Source organism: Oryx dammah, unplaced genomic scaffold (genome assembly GCF_014754425.2).
Source record: "Oryx dammah isolate SB20612 unplaced genomic scaffold, SCBI_Odam_1.1 HiC_scaffold_24, whole genome shotgun sequence".
NCBI lineage: Eukaryota > Metazoa > Chordata > Mammalia > Artiodactyla > Bovidae > Oryx > Oryx dammah.
The window spans coordinates 71090219-71113113 of record NW_024070208.1 but is presented as its reverse complement, the minus strand read 5'-3'; the positions used below and the strand labels follow the sequence as shown (position 1 = coordinate 71113113).

The 22895-nt window shown below is 39.7% G+C and overlaps 1 protein-coding gene across 1 annotated transcript in view; it reads left to right on the top strand.

The window, feature by feature from the left end:
- Positions 1–22895, top strand: part of LOC120883243 (multidrug resistance-associated protein 4-like) — a 199662-nt gene that overhangs the window by 66429 nt on the left and 110338 nt on the right. The window contains 5 exon segments of the mRNA XM_040267272.1: positions 1541–1741; positions 3070–3210; positions 5994–6031; positions 6410–6504; positions 17768–17914. Coding sequence (XP_040123206.1) covers positions 1541–1741; positions 3070–3210; positions 5994–6031; positions 6410–6504; positions 17768–17914 — 622 coding nt within the window.

Here is a 22895-nt window from a genome sequence, read left to right as displayed (position 1 = left end):
GTAAGAGAGGGATGAGGATGAGACGGTTGGATGGCATCACCGACTCAATGGACATGAGTTTGAGCAAACTCAGGGAGATCGTGAGGAACAGGGAAGCCTGGTGTGCTGCAGTCCATGGGGTCACAAAGAGTTGGACATGACTGAGCAACGGAACAACAACAACAAAAGGAGGGAAACTGCAATGGTGTGTCACATGTGTTCAAAGAAAATGATTAGACTGACTGTAGCTTAAACAGTTGCCTGAGTAGAGGATACCTGGTTGACTGCTTGTGACTGGTTGTTCTGCAGTTTTTATTAAAAAAATTTTTTTTTGTTAAATCTGCGTGCATTGGTTCTTAGGTGTTGGTTTGCTGGCATGGGAGGTCAAGGATTTAGAGCCACCTCAGTCTCATGGCCTCTTTGTTTAAATACTTTGGCAGGTAGAATATTGAATTTTCAGTTGGGAACTTCCTTCATTTGTGGGGAAGTGGTAAAGACCATGAAGATAAAGCTCATGGGTTCTCTGTCTAGGGCTGGTTCCTACATGCCTATAGCACATGATACTATAACCATGGTCTGTGAAGATTTGATGAGAGACCATTACCTCTGGAGATGTGCTTGTTGCCATGTCTGGGTCAGCCTTAGTTTCTTTCCTGGAATATCTTCCCCAATTAACTGTTTGCTTGCATTTTAACATGATGCTTCTCTCAATTTCCATGTTGCCCAAAAATATTGTACTGGTACTTCTACCCACATCTGTAGTTTTAGTATCCCTGAGTTCCCATGGTAGTTATGTCAATGGCCTCCATTTTTAAAACATGAACATATATTTCTTTCATATCTCCCAGCACCTAGCATAGGGTTTGACAGTGAACACCATGCTCATTTTGCTCTTTGGAAGAAAAGCTGTGACCAACCTAGACAGCATATTAAAAACCAGAGACATTACTTTGCCAACAAAGGTCCAACAAGTCAAAGCTATGATTTTTCCAGTAGTCATGTATGGATGTGAGAATTGGACCATAAGGAAAGCTGAGCGCCGAAGAATTGATGCTTTTGAACTGTGGTGTTGGAGAAGAGCCTTGAGAGTCCCTTGGACTGCAAGGAGATCAAACCAGTCAATCCTGAAGGAAATCAGTCCTGAATATTCATTGGAAGGACTGATGCTGAAGCTGAAACCCCAATACTTTGGCCATCTGATGCGAAGAGCTGACTCATTTGAAAAGAGCTTGATGCTGGGAAAGACTGAAGGCAGAAGGGGATGACAGAGGATGAGATGGCTGGATGGCATCACTGACTTGATAGACATGAGTTTGAGCAAGCTCCGGGAGTTGGTGATGGACAGGGAAGCCTGGGGTGTTGTAGTCCCTGAGGTTGCAAAGAGTCAGGTGTGACTGAGTGACTGAACTGAACTGAACTAGATTTTTTCACCAGAATTCTAAACCTAGAGATAATTTTCTTAGGAAAATAATAATTTAAAACTAGTTAACTTTTAATTAGTATGTAGATTGGATTAATATTATCAAATGTAAATGAATTCCTCTCAAATTCTTTATTTTAGGGCAAAGTTATGAGAAAGGGGACTTTTGCTGAGTTTTCAAAATTTGGGATAGATTTTGAAGATATTATTTTATGGGAGAAGATAGAGGAGGCTGAACCATCTCCAGGTCCAGGAACACTCACTCTGATCTCCGAGTCTTCGGTTCAGTCTCAGCCGTCTTCCAGACCCTCTTTGAAAGATGTGGCTCCAGAGGACCAAGATGTGAGTTTCTCATCCTGCAACATGCCCTTGTCTGTCTGCTCTTGGTGGCCTCGTGGACCTTCAGTCTGCTTCTCTCATGACATCTTTGTTTATCCCAAAGTAGATCCTAAGATTCCAAGCCTCATTCCATGGAATTGGTAGAATTAGAAAAGCATGAAGGGAGCAAGCCTGCTTGGTGTTCTCCTTTGGGTGTAGGATGAAGAATCGTATGGAGCTCAGTAGTGGGTGCACTGCTATGAATTTCCAGCTGTTTGTGGCTCACGCTGATATGAGAACTCATCAGTTTACCATAGTTACATCCTACTCACTCTGGTGGATCCCAACTTCCCTTATGCATCTAGCAGTTTAATGTGAAGACTCCCTTAGACTGAGTCTTTCTGTGACCACATTAAATTGGCTACTTTTCCTATATGTTGGAATGTTCTGGCACTGCAGGTGATTGATGGTAATATTTTGCCCCTTTGTCAGATCGTTTGTTGTAGGCCAGACACTTTAGAGTTAGTTCTTGGCTTCCTTTTTTATTACCCTTTGAGACCTAGAGCCACATCTTACTCACCTTGAATGTCCAGTGGTCAGCATAGAGTTGAGTACATCTTTGACTCATATGACTCTATAATGCATTCTAGGTCCTACAGACAGAAATGAAGAAAAGCACTAGCTCTCTCTTAAAAATATACATGGGTACTCCTTGGTATCCAAGCCCACAATATCCAGACCTAGGAACCTGGATGATTCTGATAAATATTCAGATTAGTCCCTCACATTCTACACTCAGGAGTCACTCCCTGAAATTCAGGAATTAAATAGATTTGGGTCATATGCTGTCCTGTGCTGTCCAGACTCACATTATTTCAACTTCCTGTGTGAACTTATTTTGCTGTATTTGTCTAGGATTTTGAGCACCAAGTATGTTTCTATCATTGGAAGTGATACAAGTCATTTAGAGGGATATGTTAGTGCCATATCACTTTGTGTATTATTTTGGAAGAAGCTTCTGCATTTGTACTTGAATCAGGTAGTTGTGCTTGTGCTGAGAGTCATGATTGACTTTAAGCAAAGCCACCCAACAAGTGAATAATTTCGTGCAAATGATGTTCTTTTTCTAATAGATTTCTGAAAATAGGATGGCTGAGTCCAAGGGTAAATGCATATGTGGTCTGGCTAGACATTTGCACACCCTTTTCTGTAGGAAATGGACCATCCTGCACTCCTACAAGCATATGAGATGTGTCTGTTTCCTCATAGCTTTGCAGTGGAGGGCATTGTAAACTTGAAATTTGGGGGTTCCTTACTTAAAATTTTGTTTTCACTGCTGTTCTCCCTCCCAGACTGAGACCATCCAGGTTACATTTCCACTGGAGGGCCGTTCGGTTGGAAGAGTTGGTTTTAAGAGCTATGAGAATTACTTCACAGCTGGTGCTCACTGGTTTATCATCATTTTCCTTATTTTAGTGAACATCGCAGCTCAGGTAAATAAGAACATTTATTTTGGTTTGTGCCCTCTTCTTGGTATTTACATATTGTCTATACTGTATTTATTTAATTTGTCAATATTAACATTTTTAATATATATAGTAAGAGATTTATTTCAGAGAACTGGCTCATGAGCTTGCGCAGTCTAGCTGGTGAATGTGAAATCAGAAAGGCAGGCCTACAGGATGGAGCTGACCCTGTAGTCTTGAGGCAAAATTTCTTCCTCCTCCAAGAAGCCTCAGGTTTTGCTCTTCAGGCCTTTACTGACTGGACGAGGCCACCACAGTATTGAGGGTGATCTCCTCTACTGAAGTTCTAAGGATGATGTGAATTGCATCCACTGAATAGCTTCATAGCAACATCTAGACGAGGGTTTGGTTGAACCACTAGAGACTGGCCTGGCCAAGCTGACACAGAAACTTGATCATCACAGTTCAGATCAGTTCAGTCACTCAGTCGTGTCTGACTCTTTGCGACCCCATGAATCGCAGCATGCCAGGCCTCCCTGTCTATCTCCAACTCCTGGAGTTCACTCAGACTCACGTCCATCGAGTCAGTGATACCATCCAGCCATCTTATCTTCTGTTGTCCCCTTCTCCTGCCCCCAACCCCTCCCAGCATCAGAGTCTTTTCCAGTGAGTCAACTCGTTGCATGAGGTGGCCAAAGTATTGGAGTTTCAGCTTTAACATCATTTCTTCCAAGGAAATCCCAGGGCTGATCTCCTTCAGAATGGACTGGTTGGATCTCCTTGCAGTCCAAGGGACTCTCAAGAGTCTTCTCCAACACCAGGTTCAAAAACATCAATTCTTCGGCGCTCAGCCTTCTTCACAGTCCAACTCTCACATCCATACATGACCACAGGAAAAACCATAGCCTTGACTAGACGGACCTTAGTCGGCAAAGTAATGTCTCTGCTTTTGAATATACTATCTAGGTTGGTCATAACTTTTCTTCCAAGGTCTTTTAATTTCATGGCTGCAATCACCATCTGCAGTGATTTTGGAGCCCCCCAAAATAGTCTGACACTGTTTCCACTGTTTCCCCATCTATTTCCCATGAAGTGATGGGACCGGATGCCATGATCTTTGTTTTCTGAATGTTGAGCTTTAAGCCAACTTTTTCACTCTCCTCTTTCACTTTCATCAAGAGGCTTTTTAATTCCTCTTCACTTTCTGCCATAAGGGTGGTGTCATCTGCATATCTGAGGTTATTGATATTTCTCCTTGCAATCTTGATTCCAGGTTGTGTTTCTTCCAGTCCAGCATTTCTCATGATGTACTCTGCATAGAAGTTAAATAAGCAGGGTGACAATATACAGCCTTGACGTACTCCTTTTCCTATTTGGAACCAATCTGTTGTTCCATGTCCAGTTCTAACTGTTGCTTCCTGACCTGCATACAGATTTCTCAGGAGGCAGGTTAGGTGGTCTGATATTCCCATCTCTTTCAGAATTTTCCACAGTTTATTGTGATACACCCTGCTTATTTAACTTATATGCAGAGTACATCATGAGGAACGCTGGGCTGGAAGAAGCACAAGCTGGAATCAAGATTGCCGGGAGAAGTATCGATAACCTCAGATATGCAGATGACACCATCCTTATGACAGAAAGTGAAGAGGAGCTAAAAAGCCTCTTGATGAAAGTAAAAGAGGAGAGTGAAAAAGTCGGCTTAAAACTCAACATTCAGAAAACGAAGATCATGGCATCTGGTCCCATCACTCCATGGGAAATAGATGGAGAAACAGTGGAAACAGTGTCAAGCTTTATTTTTTTGGGCTCCAAAATCACTGCAGATGGTGATTGCAGTCATGAAATAAAAAGACGCTTACTCTTTGGAAGAAAAGTTATGACCAAGCTAGACAGCATCTTCAAAAGCAGAGACATTACTTTGCTGACTAAGGTCCGTCTAGTCAAGGCTATGGTTTTTCCTGTGGTCATGTATGGATGTGAGAGTTGGACTGTGAAGAAGGCTGAGCGCCGAAGAATTGATGCTTTTAAACTGTGGTATTTGAGAAGACTCTTGAGAGTCCCTTGGACTGCAAGGAGATCCAACCTGTCCATTCTGAAGGAGATCAACCCTGGATTTCTTTGAAGGAATGATGTTAAAGCTGAAACTCCAGTACTTTGGCCTCCTCATGTGAAGAGTTGACTCATTGGAAATGACTCTGATGCTGGGAGGGATTGGGGGCAGGAGAAGAGGGGGACAACAGAGGATGAGATGGCTGGATGGCATCACTGACTCAATGGACGTGAGTCTGAGTCAACTCCGGGAGTTGGTGATGGACAGGGAGGCCTGGCGTGCTGTGATTCATGGGGTCGCACAGAGTCGGACACGACTGAGTGACTGAACTGACCTGATTTTGATCCACACAGTCAAAGGCTTTAGCATCATTAGGTTTCTATCAATTTTTTTTTCTTTGAAAAATCCTGACTTTTATACTGTTTTTTTATTATGCTTTGCAGTCCATTTTGGTTTGCACTGAATGAAATCTATGAGGAAAATAAGTGAGGCTTACTTATTGAGGTGAGGTGTTGTTTGTATATAACAGAGAGCTTCTAGGAAGAAAAAGAATGTCTTGTAAAGATATTTTAAAAAAAGATATTAAAATGTATCATACCCTCCCCTGACCTGTGGTCATCTGGGGTGTGGACTTGGTGCAGACCTGACCTGGAAGGACCGTCTCCACATTCTGGAGCCTTTCCATCTCCCAACCTAGTGAGCAGGGTGTGAGGCTCAGTGATGTCAGTGTCTGAGTGACTGTCATTTCCTGCTCCAGGTTTCCTACATCCTGCAGGATTGGTGGCTTGCATACTGGTGAGTGATTCCTGGTCTGACCCAAAGGGCTGTGAAATCTACATGAAGCCTCATTTTCCCATAGCAGAGGGTATAGTTGGGGCTGGTTCAGCCTCCTCTTCTGATTCTCACATAGTTTCTCTGAAAAAGAAGTAAATTTCTGGCTGGTAGAGTAAGACTATCCCCATATTTGACCCTCAGCAGCTTCCTCACATTCTTGAGAGCTGGAAGTTGTGATTTAAATGGATTTTTTATAAGGTAGACAGACACAGGGCCTAGTGAGCTGGGAACCATTTTCCACCGTAAAACACGTCTCCTAAATAGAGGTTAATTTTTCTGTTGTTTCCCTAAATTCTATCTAGAGTGTAATATTTTTTCTTTGTCTTCCCTTTTCCCTAGGGCAAATAGACAGAGTACCCTATATGCCATGGCATATGGAAAAGGAAGGGTAGTTGAAATACCTGATTCTGGCTGGTACTTAACAGTTCACTCAGGTAAATCATCTGGTCTGTTATACGAGAGTCTGAGGTGTTTACTAGGAGCCTGTGTGAACAACTAGAGCTCCCAGGAGTAATTCAGTAATGTCTTAACAGATGAAGAGTCTGAGTTGCATTTACCCTGTGAATTAATTAGAATGAGTATTTAAAAAATCTACTAGAAGAAAGTGGGTGCATGAAGACTCTTAATTTGCTCTGTACTGGATTTTGGTAGTTAAACCAGGATTGCATATTGAGCAAATCAGCCACTGGAAATAGGTACTACTGTCTATTCTAATAGGTTGCTTTAGCTAAAGCCTACATCATTACATGAATGGGCAAGGGGGTTAGAAACGGATTCCCACCCTGTTGTTTGGATTGTTTCAATTCTTTCTGAGTAAACCATGGCTTTTATTGATCCTGAATGAAATCCTTTGGCAGAAAGTATCCCACATAAAAGTGTTATTCCCTCACAGGTATGCAAACTCCCCTTTACCACACTCATCTCTTGGGCTTCACTACTTAAGAAAGAAGTTAAGCAGGGAGAAATCCAGTGTCTAGAAATTAGAATTCCTTCTCTTTCTTCCCTTGAGATCCCAATGTTATTGTGTCCTCAACTATGTGATTAATATCTGGCTTGCCATGCCAATATTAACACAGCTCTCTGTGTTTTCACAGGAGTGCTTAGAATACATGTAGTGTTATATATTTTTTAAAGGAAATTCTCACCTAAAATATTATATATTCGCATAGGAAACCCTCATACAAGTTTTCTACAAAGGTAGAGTGTGTTATCTTTGTTAGAACCCACTCATTGAAATTTGGTATTTATTATGTTGATCACTTGCTAAGAAATGTGAATCCCTTAGTTGTTTACTTTCTGAATTGAGGAACTATGGTAAGATAAAGAAAGAAAGATGGACTTATGTTATATATTCATATAGGATGGTGTGTTAGTCATTCAGTTGTGTCTGACTTTGTGACCTCATTGCCTGTAGCCCGCCAGATTCCTCTATCCATGGAATTTCTCAGGCATGAATACTGGAGTGGGGTGTGATTTCCTACTCCAGGGGATCTTCCTGGCCCAGGGATAGAACCAGGGTTGCAATGCACTGCAGGCAGATTCTTTACCATCTGAACCACCAGGGAAGCCCAGTAGCCTAAGGCAAATGCCTATTGATGGAATTCAGGAATTTGAACAGCTTTCAAAGCTGAAATTACAATGATGCATCAGCTAAAGAGGAAAACAAAATATTTGATGGAATGTATATTACAGAGGTTTCTCCACTCTCTTTGGCATTGTGAATTCAAGAGATGTTAGAAGGGCTATTTTCATTTTTGTATGCGTAGCAGGTACTCATTTATGTCATTAATAAAGTTAAATTTAGGTTATTGTGTTCATTTCCAAATGCTTTGTGTTTCTTTTTTAAAATTAATTAATTTATTTTAATTGGAGGCTGATTACTTTACAATATTGTAGTGGTTTTTGTGATACATTGACATGAATCAGCCATGGGTGTACATGTGTTCTCCATCCTGAACACCCCTCCCACTTTCCTCCCCATCCCATCCCTCAGGATCATCCCAGTGCACCAGCACTGAGCACCCTGTCTCATGTATCAAACCTGGACTGGTGATATGTTTCACATATGATAATATACATGTTGCCATGCTATTCTCAGATCACCCCACCCTTGCCTTCTCCCATAGAGTCCAAAACACTGTTCTATACATCTGTGTCTCTTTTGCTGTCTCGCATATAGGGTCATCGTTACCATCTTTCTAAATTCCTTATATATGCGTTAATATACTGTATTTGTGTTTTTCTTTCTAACTCACTTCACTCTGTATAACAGGCTCCAGTTTCATCCACCTCATTAGAACTGATTCAAATGCATTCTTTTTAACAGCTGAGTGATATTCCATTATATATATGTGCTACAGCTTTCTTATCTATTCATCTGCCAATGGACATCCAGGTTGCTTCCATGTCCTAGCTATTGTAAACAGTGCTGCAATGAACATTGGGGTACACGTGTCTCTTTCAATTCTGGTTTCCTCAGTGTGTATGCCAAGCACTGGGATTGCTGGGTCATATGGCAGTTCTATTTCCAGTTTTTTAAGGAATCTCCACACTGTTCTCCATAGTGGCTGTATTAGTTTGCATTCCCACCAACAGTGTAAGGGGTCCCTTTTTCTCCACACCCTCTCCAGCATTTATTGTTTGTAGACTTTTGGATAGCAGCCATTCTGACTGGTGTGAGATGGTACCTCATTGTGGTTTTGATTTGCATTTCTCTGATAATGAGTGATGTTGAGCATCTTCTCATGCGTCTGTTAGCCATCCGTATGTCTTCTTTGGAGAAATGTCTGTTTAGTTCTTTGGGCCATTTTTTTGATTGAGTCATTAATTTTTCTGGAATTGAACTGCAGGAACTGCTTGTATATTTTTGAGACTAATTCTTTGTCAGTTGCTTTATTTGCTATTATTTTCTCCCATTTGAAGGCTGTCTTTTCACCTTGCTTATAGTTTCCTTTGTTGTGCAAAAGCTTTTAAGTTTAATTAGGTCCCATTTGTTTATTTTTGCTTTTATTTCCATTACTCTGGGAGGTGGATCATAGAGGATCCTGCTGTGATTTATGTTGGAGAGTGTTTTGCCTATGTTCTTCTCTAGGAGTTTTATAGTTTCTGATCTTACGTTTAGATCTTTCATCCATTTTGAGTTTATTTTTGTGTATGGTGTTAGAAAGTGTTCTAGTTTCATTCTTTTATAAGTGGTTGACCAGTTTTCCCAGCACCACTTTTTAAAGAGATTGTCATTTCTCCACTGTATATTCTTGCTTCCTTTGTCAAAGATAAGGTGTCCATAGGTGTGTGCATTTATCTCTGGGCTTTCTGTTTTGTTCTATTGATCTATATTTCTGTCTTTGTGCCAGTACCATACTGTCTTGATGACTGGCTTTGTAGTAGAGCCTGAAGTCAGGCAGCTTGACTCCTCCAGTTCCATTCTTCTTTCTAAAGATTGCTTTGGCTCTACAAGGTTATTTTGTATTTCCATACAAATTGTAAAATTATTTGTTATAGTGCCTTGGAAAATACCATTGGTAGCTTGATGGGGATTGCATTGAATCTATAGATTGCTTTGGGTAGTGTACTCATTTTTACTATATCGATTCTTCCAATCCATGAACATGGTATATTTCTCCCTCTATTTTATCATCTTTGATTTCTTTCATCAGTGTTTTATAGTTTTCTATATATAGGTCTTTTGTTTCTTTATATAGATTTATTCCTAAGTATTTTATTCGTTTCATTGCAATGGTGAATGGAATTGTTTCTTTAATTTCTCTTTCTGTTTTCTCATTGTTAGTGTATAGGAATGCAACGTGTGTTAATTTTATATCCTGCAACTTTACTATATTCATTGATTAGCTCTTGTAATTTTCTGGTGGTGTCTTTAGGGTTTTCTATGTAGAGGAACATGTCATCTGCAAACAGTGAGAGTTTTACTTCTTTTCCAATCTGGATTCCTTTTATTTCTTTTTCTTCTCTGAGTGCTGTTTAATAGTAGTGGTGAGAGTGGGCACCCTTGTCTTGTTTCTGACTTTAGGGGAAATGCTGTCAGTTTTTCACCATTGAGGATAATGTTTGCTGTGGGTTTGTCATATATGGCTTTTATTATGTTGAGGTATGTTCCTTCTATTCCTGCTTTCCAGAGAGTTTTTATCATAAATGGATATTGAATTTTGTCAAAGGCTTTCTCTGCATCTATTGAGATAATCATATGGTTTTTATCTTTTAATTTGTTAATGTGGTGTATCACATTGATTGATTTGTGGATATTAAAGAATCCTTGTATCCCTGGGGTAAAGCCCACCTGGTCATGATGTATGATCTTTTTAATATGTTGTTGGATTTTGTTTGCTAGAATTTTGTTAAGGATTTTTGCATCTATGTTTATCAGTGATATTGGCCTGTAGTTTTCTCTTTTTGTGGCATCTTTGTCAGGTTTTGGTATTAGGGTGATGGCGGCCTCATAGAATGAGTTTGGGAGTTTACCTTCCTCTGCAATTTTCTGGAAGAATTTGAGTAGGATAGGTGCTAGCTCTTCTCTAAATTTTTGGTAGAATTCAGCTGTGAAGCTGTCCTGGGATTTTGTTTGTTGGAAGATTTCTGATTACAGGTTCAATTTCCATGCTTGTGATGTGTCTGTTAAGATTTTCTATTTCTTCCTGGACTTCCCTGGTGGTCCAGTGGTTAAGAATCCTCCTGCCAATGCAGGGGACATGGGTTCAATCCCAGGTCGGGGAAGATTCCATATGCCACGGAGCAACTAAGAGCCTATGCTAGAACACTTGAGTCTGTGTTCTAGAGGCTGGGAGCTGCATCTACCAAAGCCACATGCAGCAACTACTGGAGCCCTTGTGCCCTAGAGCCCGTACTCTGCAACAGGAGAAGCCACCGCAATGATAAGCCTGCACACCGCAATTAGAGAGTAGCCTCTACTCACTGCAGCTAGAGAAAGCCCGCTTGCAACAATGAAGACCCAGTGCACCCAAAAATAAATAAATACTTAAAAAATTTTTTTTTTCTATTTCTTCCTGGTTCAGTTTTGGAAAGTTATACTTTTCTAGGAATTTGTCCATTTCTTCCAAGTTGTCCATTTTTTTGGGCATATAGTTGCTGATAGCAGTCTCTTATGATCCTTTGTATTTCTGTGTTGTCTGTTGTGATTTCTCCATTTTCATTTCTAATTTAGTTGATTTGAATCTTCTCCCTTTTTTTTCTTGATGAGTATGGCTAATGGTTTGTCTATTTTATTTATCTTCTCAAAGAACCAGCTTTTAGCTTTGTTGATTTTTGCCATCATCTCCTTTGTTTCTTTCTCATTAATTTCTGCCCTAATTTTTATGATTCCTTTCCTTCTACTAACCCTGGGGTTCTTTATTTCTTCCTTTTCTAGTTGCTTTAGGTGTAGAGTTAGGTTATTTATTTGATTTTTCTCTTGTTTCTTGAGGTAAGCTTGTATTGCTATGAACCTTCCCCTTAGCACTGCTTTTACTGAATCATACAGGTTTTGGGTTGTTGTGTTTTCATTGTCATTTGTTTCTATGCATAGTTTGATTTCTTTTGTGCTTTCTTCTGATTTGTTGGTTATTCAGAAGTATGTTGTTTAGCCTCCTTATGTTTGTATTTTTAATAGTCTTTATTTTCCTGTAGTTGATATCTAATCTTATTGCATTGTGATCAGAAAATATACTTGGAATGATTTCATTTTTTTTTTTCAATTTACCAAGGCTAGATTTATGGCCCAGGATGTGATCTATCCTGGAGAAGGGTCCATGTGCACTTGAGACAAAGGTGAAAGTCATTGTTTTGGGGTGAAATGTCCTATAGATATCAATTAAGTCTAACTGGTCCATTATATCATTTAAAGTTTGTGTTTGCTTGCTAATTTTATGTTTAGTTGATCTATCCATAGGTGTATTAAAGTGAGTGGGGTATTAAAGTCTCCCAGTATTATTATGTTACTAATAATTTCCCTTTTCATACTTGTTAGCATTTGCCTTACATATAGCGGTGCTCCTATGTTGGGTGCATATATATTTATAATTGTTATATCTTCTTCTTGGATTGATCCTTTAATCATTATGTAGTGTCCTTCTTTGTCTCTTTTCACAGTGTTTATTTCAAAGTGTATTTTATCTGATGTGAGTATTGCTACTCCTGCTTTCTTGTGGTCTCCATTTGCATGAAATATATTTTTCCAGCCCTTCATTTTCAGTCTGTATGTGTCCCTTGTTTCGAGGTGGGTCTCTTGTAGACAGCATATATAGGGGTCTTGCTTTTGTTTCCATTCAGCCAGTCTTTGTCTTTTGGTTGGGGCATTCAACCCATTTACATTTAAGGTAATTATTGATAAGTATAATCCCATTGCCATTTACTTTGTTGTTTGGAGTTTGAATATCTACACCTTTTCTGTGTTTCCTTTCTAGAGAAGATCCTTTAGCATTTGTTGAAGAGCTGGTTTGGTGGTGCTGAATTTTCTGTTTTTGCTTGTCTGTAAAGCTTTTGATTTTTCCTTCATATATGAATGAGATCCTTGCTGGGTATAGTAATCTGGGTTTTAGGTTTTTCTCTTTCAATACTTTAAGTATGTCCTGCCATTCCCTTCTGGCCTGAAGAGTTCCTATTGAAAGATCCACTGTTATCCTTATGGAAATCCCCTTGTGTGTTGTTTTTCCCTTGCTGCTTTTAATAATTGTTCTTTTTTTTTATCTTTGTCAATTTGATTAATATGTGTCTGGGGTATTTCACCTTGGGTTTACCCTGTTTGGAACTCTCTGGGTTTCTTGGACTTTGGTGGCTATTTCCTTCTCCATTTTAGGGAAGCTTTCAACTATTATCTCCTCAAGTAGTTTCTCATGGCCTTTCTTTTTGTCTTCTTCTTCTTGGACTCCTATGATTTGAATGTTGGGGCATGTGACATTGTCCCAGGGGTCTCTGAGGTTTCCCTCATTTCTTTTAATTTTTTTCTTTTTTCCTCTTTGCTTCATTTATTTCCACCATTCTATCTTCCACCTCACTTATTCTATCTTCTGCTTCAGTTATTCTACTGTTGGCTCTGTCCAGAGTGCTTTTGATCTCAGTTATTGCATTATTTATTAGTGATTGACTCTTTTTTATTTCTTCTAGGTCCTTGTTAAACATTTCATGCATCCCCTCAATTCTTGTCTCCAGACTATTTATCTGTAGCTCTAGTTTGTTTTCAAGATTTTGGATCATCTTTACTATCATTATTCTGAATTCTTTTTCAGGTAGACTCCCTATCTCCTCCTCTTCTGTTTGGTTTGTTGGGCATTTATCATGTTCCTTTACCTGCTGAATATTTCTCTGCCTTTTCATCTTGCTTAGATTGCTGTGTTTGGGGTGACCTTTCTGTATGCTGGGAGTTTGTGGTTCCTCTTTATTGTGGAGGTTCCTCCCTGTGGGTGTGGCTGGTTGAGTGGCTTGTCAAGGTTTCCTGGTTAGGGAAACTTGCGTTGGTGTTCTGGTGGGTGGAGCTGCATCTCTTCTCTCTGGAGTGCCATGAAATGTCCAGTAGTGAATTTTGAGGTGTCTATGGGTTTGGTGTGACTTTGGGCAGCCTGTATTTTAATGCTCAGGGCTATGTTCCTGTGTTGTTGGAGAATTAGCTTGGTATGTCTTACTCTGGAACTTGTTGGGTCTTGGGTGGAGCTTGGTTTCATTGTAGTTATGGAGGCTTTTGGATGAGCTCTTGTTCATTAATGTTCCCTGGAGTCAGGAGTTTTTGGTGTTCTCAGGTTTTGGATTTAAGCCTCCTGCCTCTGGCTTTCAGTCTTACTCTACATTAGCCTGAAGACTTCTCCATCCATACAGCACCTATGATAAATCATGTAGGTTAAAGGAGAAAAGATTCTCCACAGTGAGGGACACGCAGAGAGGTTCACAGAGTTACATGGAGAAGAGAAAAGGGAGGAGGGAGATAGAGGTGGCCAGGAGGAGAAGAGGATGAATCAAAAGGGAAGAGAGCAATCTAGCCAGTAATCAAATTCCTATGTTCTGTCCACAGCCTGGAACATCCAGAGAGGTTCATGGAGTTACATAGAGAAGAGAAGAGGGAGGAAGGAGATAGAGGTGACCAAGAGGAGAATATGGGGTGTCAAAAGGCAAGAGACAGATCTAGCCAGTGATCAGTTCCCTAAGTGTTCTGCACAGCTCAGAATACCCAAAGAAATTCACAGAGGTGGGTAGAGAAGAGGTGGGAGGGAGGAGATAGAGGTGACCTGGGGGAGAACAAAGAGAGTCAAAAGACGGAGAGGGCAAACAAGCCAGTAATCACACTCCTAACTAAATATGGGTACTGAAGATTGGATTCTTAAAGGTACAAAATTGATAACAAATACCAAAACCCAAAGATTCAAAATCAAGAGTAGATGTTAAAGTCTCAAAAATACAATATTAAAAAAAACAAAATCACGAAAATTTTAAAAAGCATATATGAAATTTGCTTTAAAAATAGGTTTTTTTTTTGCAAGATAGTAGGTTACAAAAATTAAAATTAATGGAGCAATAAAGTAGTTAAAATTAAAAAAATGATAATAGTAAAATATAGCTAGGAATTTCTCTGGAGCTACTGCGGGCAATGTGGGGTCAGTACAGTTTCAGATAATTCTTTGTTCCAGCTTATACTTCTTCTCAAGGTCTATAGGCCCCTTCCAATGTAATCATTGCTAACTACAGGGTTTTAATCTGTTGCACCTGTCTCTTTCAAAGCAGTTCCCTCTGTTTATTTTGGCGGCTTTTGTTTGTGAGTCTCTTCAGTGTCTAATTTCTGCCCTGACACAAGGGGGTGAAGGTGGTGACTTATTTAGGCTCACTCATTCAGTTGTGCTGTGGGGAGGGGGAACACTGAAAACAAATATCACTGGCATGTGTGGGGAGTGCTCACATTGTCTGGACCACACTGGGTTTGCCCTCACTCACGGTGCCTGTGCTTTCCCTGTCTAAACTGCTCAGGCTTCAGGTTGCTCTGCAGGGGAACTGTCTAAAGTGGGGCCTGGGTTGTGTGCACTTCCCAGGTCTAAGCTGCTCAGGTTTAGGTTCTTGGGTACTCCACAAAGGCACATACTTGGTTGGGCCTGCGTTTTGTGCCCTTCCCAGGTCCAAGCAGCTCAGGTGACTGGGTGCTTGGTGAGTACACTCTCCCAGGTGTGTGGTGGGTCTTATCACCTCCCCAGTCCCAGCCACTGGTTTCCTGGGAGCTCAGTGGGAGCGTCGTCCCACGTGTGCTGGTGTGCTGTGCGTCTCCTCTGGGGAGCCGATCTCTGGCTGTGACCCTCCTGGTACATGTCAACTGTCCAGGATCCCAGGAACATTTGGTTAGCAACTGGGAGTCTGCTTGCAGTTTGGTGGAGGATGTGGTCTCTGGGGCCGAGATTGTCCCTTTCCAGCTCTGGCTGTCGCACGCCTGCCTCTCTGCCTCTAGTGGGGTATGGGCCAGTCTGCAGCTGGCTAGCTCTCCTCTTGTATTCACTCAGTCCTTTGTTCTGTGAGTGGGCCTGGCAGTGCCTTAGGTTAGAGCTTTTCACGGGAATGTTCTCTCTCTTTCTTTTTTTCTCTCTGGCTATCCCACAGTTTGGGTTGCTGTCTCACGTTCAGTTCAGTCGCTCAGTCGTGTCCGACTCTTTGCGACCCCATGAATTGCAGCACGCTCCCTCATATTGTCTTCAGGGCATTCAGGCCTGGTCCTTACCCTAAGCAATGCAGCTCGCGCCTCCCTGTTCAGTCCCCGCTTGCTGGTGGCAGATGCGAGCATCTGGACTACTTCTCTGCTGGGAGTTGTGGTTAGGCACGTAATCTGTGGGTTTTATTTCTTTATTTATTTTCCTCCTGGTTATGTTGCCCTATGACATTCCAAAACTCCCCACTGACCCACTGGTGAGAGGGTTTTCTGGTGTTTGGAAACTTCTCCTCTTTCATGACTCCCTCCCCAGGATGGGTCTCTGTCCCTACCTCTTCTGTCTCTTTTTATCTTTTATATTTTGTCCTACCTCCTTTTGAAGACAATGGGCTGCCTTTCTGGGTGGCTGGTGTCCTTTGCCAGCATTCAGAAGTTGTTTTGTGGAATTTGCTCAGCGTTCAAATGATCTTTCAATGAATTTGTGGGGGAGAAAGTGGTCTCCCTGTCTTATTCCTCTGCCATCTTAGGACCACCCCCATGCTTTGTGTTTCTATAAAACAGTGAGAGATGACTTGCTCATTTTGATTAATTATCTCATGGTAAAAAACCCTGGACTGGAAGAAACACAAGCTGGAAACAAGATTGCCGGGAGAAATATCAATAACCTCAGATATGCAGATGATACCACTCTTATGGCAGAAAGTGAAGAGGAACTAAAAAGCCTCTTGATGAAAGTGAAAGAGGAGAGTGAAAAAGTTGGCCTAAACTCAACATTCAGAAAACTAAGATCATGGCATCTGGTCCCATCACTCCATGGGAAATAGATGGAGAAACAGTGGAAACAGTGTCAGACTTTATTTTTGGGGGCTCCAAAATCACTGCAGATGGTGATTGCAGCCATGAAATTAAATGATGCTTACTCCTTAGAAGAAAAGTTATGACCAACCTAGATAGCATATTCAAAAGCGGACATTACTTTGCTGACTAAGGTCCGTCTAGTCAAGGCTATGGTTTTTCCAGTTGTAATGTGTGGATGTGAGAGTTGGACTGTGAAGAAGGCTGAGTGCCGAAGAATTGATGTTTTTGAACTGTGGTGTTGGAGAAGACTCTTGAGAGTCCCTTGGACTGCAAGGAGATCCAACCAGTCCATTCTGAAGGAGATCAACCCTGGGATTTCTTTGAAAGGAATGATGCTAAAGTTGAAACTCCAGTACTTTGACCACCTCATGCAAAGAGTTGACTCATTGGAAAAGACTTTGATGCTGGCAGGGATTGGGGTCAGGAGAAGAGGGGGACAACAGAGGATGAGATGGCTGGATGGCATCACAGACTCAATGAACGTGAGTCTGAGTGAACTCTGGGAGTTGGTGATGGACAGGGAGGCTTGGCGTGCTGCGATTCATGGGGTCGCAAAGAGTCGGACACGACTGAGCAACTGAGCTGAACTGACTGAATATATAGTACATGTTTTCTTGCAATTCAATTATTGAAGAGATTGTCTGCTTGCAACTTAATATGGTCTTTTTATACTCTTTAAAGCTGCTTGGGCATGGAAATTGTTACTTTACATGGAAGTAAATTTCCATATACATGTACCATTTATAAGGAAATGGTAAGTCATCTCTCCTATTCCCTTTTAATTCATGGTGTTATCAAAACATTTCTCAATTTTAGATTATGGGACATGTTGTAAATATGGAAAAGGATTTGAAATATGGCAAAAGGAAGATACTACTTTTTAAAAAATCATTTTCTTTCTTCTGAGTTTTTATTAGTACTTGTAATTGGATTAGGAAAATCTGAAATGGTATTTTACACCTGATTTTTTTCTCATGTTTCTATTTAATAAGAGAACCATACTTATTTTTATATTCTTCTTTGTAAATGTACCTAGTGAATGTATTAAACTCTCATAGAATCCATTATATATTTATTCTATAGTCTATAGGTGAATTTATATATAAATTATATTTATAGAATAAGACACATAACATTTTTGTAAGCTGTCTGCCATGCTTTCACATAATTGAAGGAAAGGTAGAGATCTTGTGCTGAGTGATGTTACTTTATTTCAGTTCTAACTGAAGCTACCATCCTTTATGGCATCACAAGATCTCTGTTGATATTCTACATCCTTGTTAATTCTTCACAAACTTTGCACAACAAAATGTTGAAGTCCATTTTCAGAGCTCCAATGCTGTTCTTCGATAGAAATCCAATAGGTAAGTCAGACACCAACTTTCTCAGTATGTCTTATTAATGCATTTAGTTCCTGATTACATTTGATATTTGAAAATGGATGAGATACTTAGAAGATAATCACTGTGCATATTGACCTATTTTCTACGAAAAATTTACTGATCTGAATATAGGGGCATATAAGTTTTTATTCCAATTTGTGTGTGTGTGTAAAGATAAATGTTCACTTTGCAGAATGATTTAGAAGCCCGTTTGTTATGTGGTATATAAAATATCCTATGTTAGATGCAAACATGTTTTAATGTTGTTGACCAGTTTCTAAAAGCTGGCTGTGTCATATAGTGTTAAGTTAGGCTGTTGTCTAGATAGGACTTTCTTACAATGAATCTGCAAGAGAAAGGCTGTGTGTTTCTTTCTTTTCCATCCATTTCTGGAATCACAGAACTCTGACATATGCCCATGCATTGAGGTTTACATAAAAATAGTAATAAAAATTTATTAAAATACCAAATTGGTAAAATGTAAGCATCTTTTTCAAAGAAACTAACTTTATAGTTTTACAGTGGACACTTGGTGACAGGTAAGACCCTTTACAGTACATAGCACATGAATCCTCAGTAGTAAGTTTCCCAATATAAGTGTCCCTGGAGGTTTCTCCGTGGTTTTTTCTTTCACCTTGAGGCCTTTGACTTGTTTTGCTTCTGAAGGTAGCCTCCTGCCCTGGGTTTCTATGAAGCATTAGTACATCAGTGTACATGCCCCTCTGTTCAGTTGGTTAGACTTGTGCTGAGGCCCAGGGAAGCTTTGTTTTTGTAGGCAATGATTGACAGGACTTGTTGAAGCAGGTATGTGGACTGGAGGGAGGACAGGAGTAGTCCTGGCCTAGCCATCAACTCACCATATGACCAAGGCCAAAGCAGATGGATCCTATTGGGCAGGCCAATCTCAAGGCAGGATGTGGTCTGTCTTGGTTTAAAAGTGTGGCTCTGCCTGAAGCCAGCTGCCTGGGTTCAGTCCTGGTGCTAGTTACAAAAGGTAATAGCAGGTTATAGCTATATTAATATAATTCTTATGTGCTGGTTACTTAATTTCTTTGTGTCTGTTTTCTTATCTCTAAATGGGGATTCTATTAATATACTTTTTGACTGTGTTAGAAATAAGCTTATTAATATACTCATAACACTTAGCTCATGGTCAGTGACTAGTGAACCTTACTGATGAGGAGGAAATGATATCTGGGAACCTCCTTTCTTGTTAAATGAGAGTAATTTCACACGGCCTTCCTGTTTCACAAGACTCTTGTGAGGATTAATGCAAACTATTCAGGGGAGCATCTTGTGTAGATGTATTCAAAATATATTGTTTGGTCCAGGCAGTGAGCCAAGCACAGAATGGTTAACTACAAAGGCCCATACAGATCTCATTTTATTATGAAGCTGTAGTGAGGAAGTATTTGGAGAAGTCCATACTATTATGGCTGTGAAGTTGCTCCACTTTGTCAGTTAACGTAAAAACTATGGTCATCAAGTTGGGAGCCTTAAGTGGGACTGGATTTCTGTTATTTCAGCCTCTGGGTGCTCATGACCACAGTTAACCAGGTTCTTCATGTTCAAGACCTGTAGGGTCTCCAGATGCTGATTTATTTATTATTCAAGGATTTGGGATCAAGTTTAAATCTTCAAAGTCACCAATCTTAGAGCAGTCGGCACACTGGTGCTTGTTTTCCTCCCCTTCCTCTATCTCTTAGCAGAATCTCATTCCTTCAGGAAAATAGAAGCCCAAATAAGTATTATACTGAAAAGATTATAGGCCTGCTTTGCCCAAAAGGATTCAGGGCCATCAATTATTTACTCCTTCAGTGGTATATTCAGTTGAACTCTTTCCTATAGTTTATTGTCAAAGTAAAGTTTACAATAGATTATTTATGGTGGATTTTATTGCTGGTTTGTGATCACATGAAGAGAAAACCACATGTATTGATACTTTGGAAGCTCTGGTTCCTAGAACCAGACTATCCAAGCTTCTAAGTTCTGTGTCTGTCAATCAAGGAAATGGAACCGTCAGACATGTAATACATTTCCTGGGGTTTAGCTGAGCATTGAAGGCAAATCATGGTGCTTATGTGGGGCAAATATTTGGTACCTAATAGTTTTGCCTTACAAACTAAAGGCCATTAAGAAATAATGAGGAATTCAGCCATTTTTAAGCATAAGTAGACATTTAAAAACTATTATTGGACAGGGAGTTGGGATGTAGGTGGAGATGTTAGATGTTCTGGTTCTGCTGGAACAGAGCTTTGGAAGAGCTGTGCCAGCCACTTCTCTTGGCCTCAGGTTCTAATAGGTAAGAAGAGGGGGCCTTTCCACTCATCAAGCATTTACTGATCATCTACTGGTTGTTAGTTGTGGTCCCCAGCATTGAGACAAAGAGTCCCTGTCTTTCTTCTTATTCTTTTTTCTTTTTTTTTTTTTGTAGTTTTCCAGGTTTATTTCAGTTTATAACATAAGGTATTTCAAATAAATCCTTAATTATACTGCATGCAAAAAAGTGCCCCCAGTTAAAGTCATCATGTGCAAAGGTTATTGTGATGTGGCCCATTGTTAAATAGATAGAAAGTTATTTTTTCTCCCCAAATAAAGATAATGTATCTAAATGAGAGAGAGAAAGAGAGATTCCATTATTAAACTTGGAAACAGGGAAGTAGTGATATCAACTTGCTGGGCTGAAAACAATTTGCAAAAGACCATCCAAGAGCATCTGAGAGCAAATGATTGGGAAGAACCATGTTTCCCAACACCTGACACTCACACAAGAGGGATGTCATTGTTAGTACTGCGGTGTTAGGCTGTTGGACCTCTTTCTTTCTTTAAAGTGTTTATTTTTAATGCTTTTTTAATATATATATATTTATTTATTGAAACATTGTTGACTTACAATGTTTCAGGTGCACAGCAAGGTGATTCAGTTATACATATATATTATTTTTGAAATTATTTTCCATTAAAGGTATTATAAAATATTAACTGTAGTTCCCTGTGCTATATAGTAAACCTCTGTTACTTGTTGCATGTCTATTTTTTAAAAATTAGACATCTAGCACTCTATTCATACTAAATCAAACAAGTAGAATCAAGATGTCATAAATTTTTTAGTTAGGCAAGAATTATTCAGTTTTCTGAAATATATATATTATACATATTTATATATAGGTATACACAAGTTTTTCTACTATGCTTGATAAGGGGTTGAGAAAGTACATCAATAGAAAAGACAGATAAATTGGAAAACAAATGAAATGGGAGTGAAACAAGCTAGGTAAAATTAAAAGATCACCATATAGTCCAATTGTTTTTAAACATGGCTGCTTATTAGAAACATCTGGAGTTCTGGAGAAAAAAAGCAATACCTGGGTATTTATATTTTTCAAAAAATTCCAAGATAATTCTGATATGCATCTGGATTTTAAAAAGTGATTACAGGTTTTTGTATTAAATAGCAGTTTTGATGATACAGATTTCTATTATTTTTCTGTTGACCAATCCTGATACAATGGTATTATGTGAGTAATGGTTACATAATCACAATAATAAAAGATGTTTATCAAATAAATCAATAGCCAGACCAAAAAAAAAAGATAATTAAAATTGCAAGTCATAAAGGGAACATGATTAACTTAATAATATACAATAATCACATCCAATTTGGGGGGATCAAGCAGAGTAACATGGTAAGTGGAAATGCATCCATGCAACATGTTCTCATCTGCTCAGTGAGTCTCTGTCTTTTTTGGTGTATTTAATCCATTTATATTTAACGTAGTTATCAATATATGTGATTCTATTACCATGTTCTTAATTGCTTTGGGTTTATTTTGTGTAAGTCTTTATTTTCTCTTGAATTTCATGCCTACAGAAGTTCCTTTAGCATTTATTGTGAAGCTGGTTTGGTGGTGCTGAATTCTCTGAACTTTTGATTATCTGGATAGCTTTTGATTTCTCCATCAAATCTTAAACAAGAGTCTTGCTGGGTGGAGTATTCTTGGTTTTATTTTCTTCCCTTTCATTACTTTAAATGTATCAGGCCATTTCCTTGTAGACTTTCTGTTGAGAAATCAGCTGATAGACTAATGGGAGTTCAGATCAGCTCAGTTGAGTCATTCAGCCATATCCAACCCTTCACGACCCCATGGGCTGCAACATATCAGGCCTCTCTGTCCATCACCAACTCCCAGAGCTTGCCAAAACTCATGTCTACTGAGTCGGTGATGCCATCCAACCATCTCATCCTCTGTTGTCCCTGTCTCCTCCACCCTCAATTTTTCCCTGTATCAGAGTCTTTTCAAATTAGTCAGCTCTTTGCATCAGGTGGCCAAAATACTGGAGTTTCAGCTTCAACATCAGACCTTCCAATGAACACTCAGGACTGATCTCCTTTAGGATGGACTGGTTGGATCTCCTCGAAGTCCAAAGGACTCTCAAGAGTCTTCTCCAACATCACAATTCAAAAGCATCAATTCTTTGGCGCTCAGATTTCTTTATAGTCCAACTCTCACATCCATATATGACTACTGAAAAAACCATAGCTTTGACTAGATAAACCTTTGTAGGCAAAGTAATGTCTCTGCTTTTTAATATGCTGTCTAGATTGGTCATAACTTTCCTTCCAAGGAGTAAGCGTCTTTTAATTTCATGACTGTGGTCACCATCTGCAGTGATTTTGGAGCCCCCAAAATAAAGTCTCTCACTGTTTCCACTGTCTCACCATCTATTTGCCATGAAGTGATGGGACCAGATGCCATGATCTTAGTTTTCTGAATGTTGATCTTTAAGCCAACCTTTTCACTCTCCTCTTTCACTTTCATCAAGAGGCTCTTCAGTTCTTCTTTGCTTTCTGCCAGAAGTGTGGTGTCATCTGCATATCTGAGGTCATTGATATTTCTCCTGGCAATTTTGATTCCAGCCTGTGCTTCATCCAACCCAGCATTTCTCATGATGTACTCTGCAT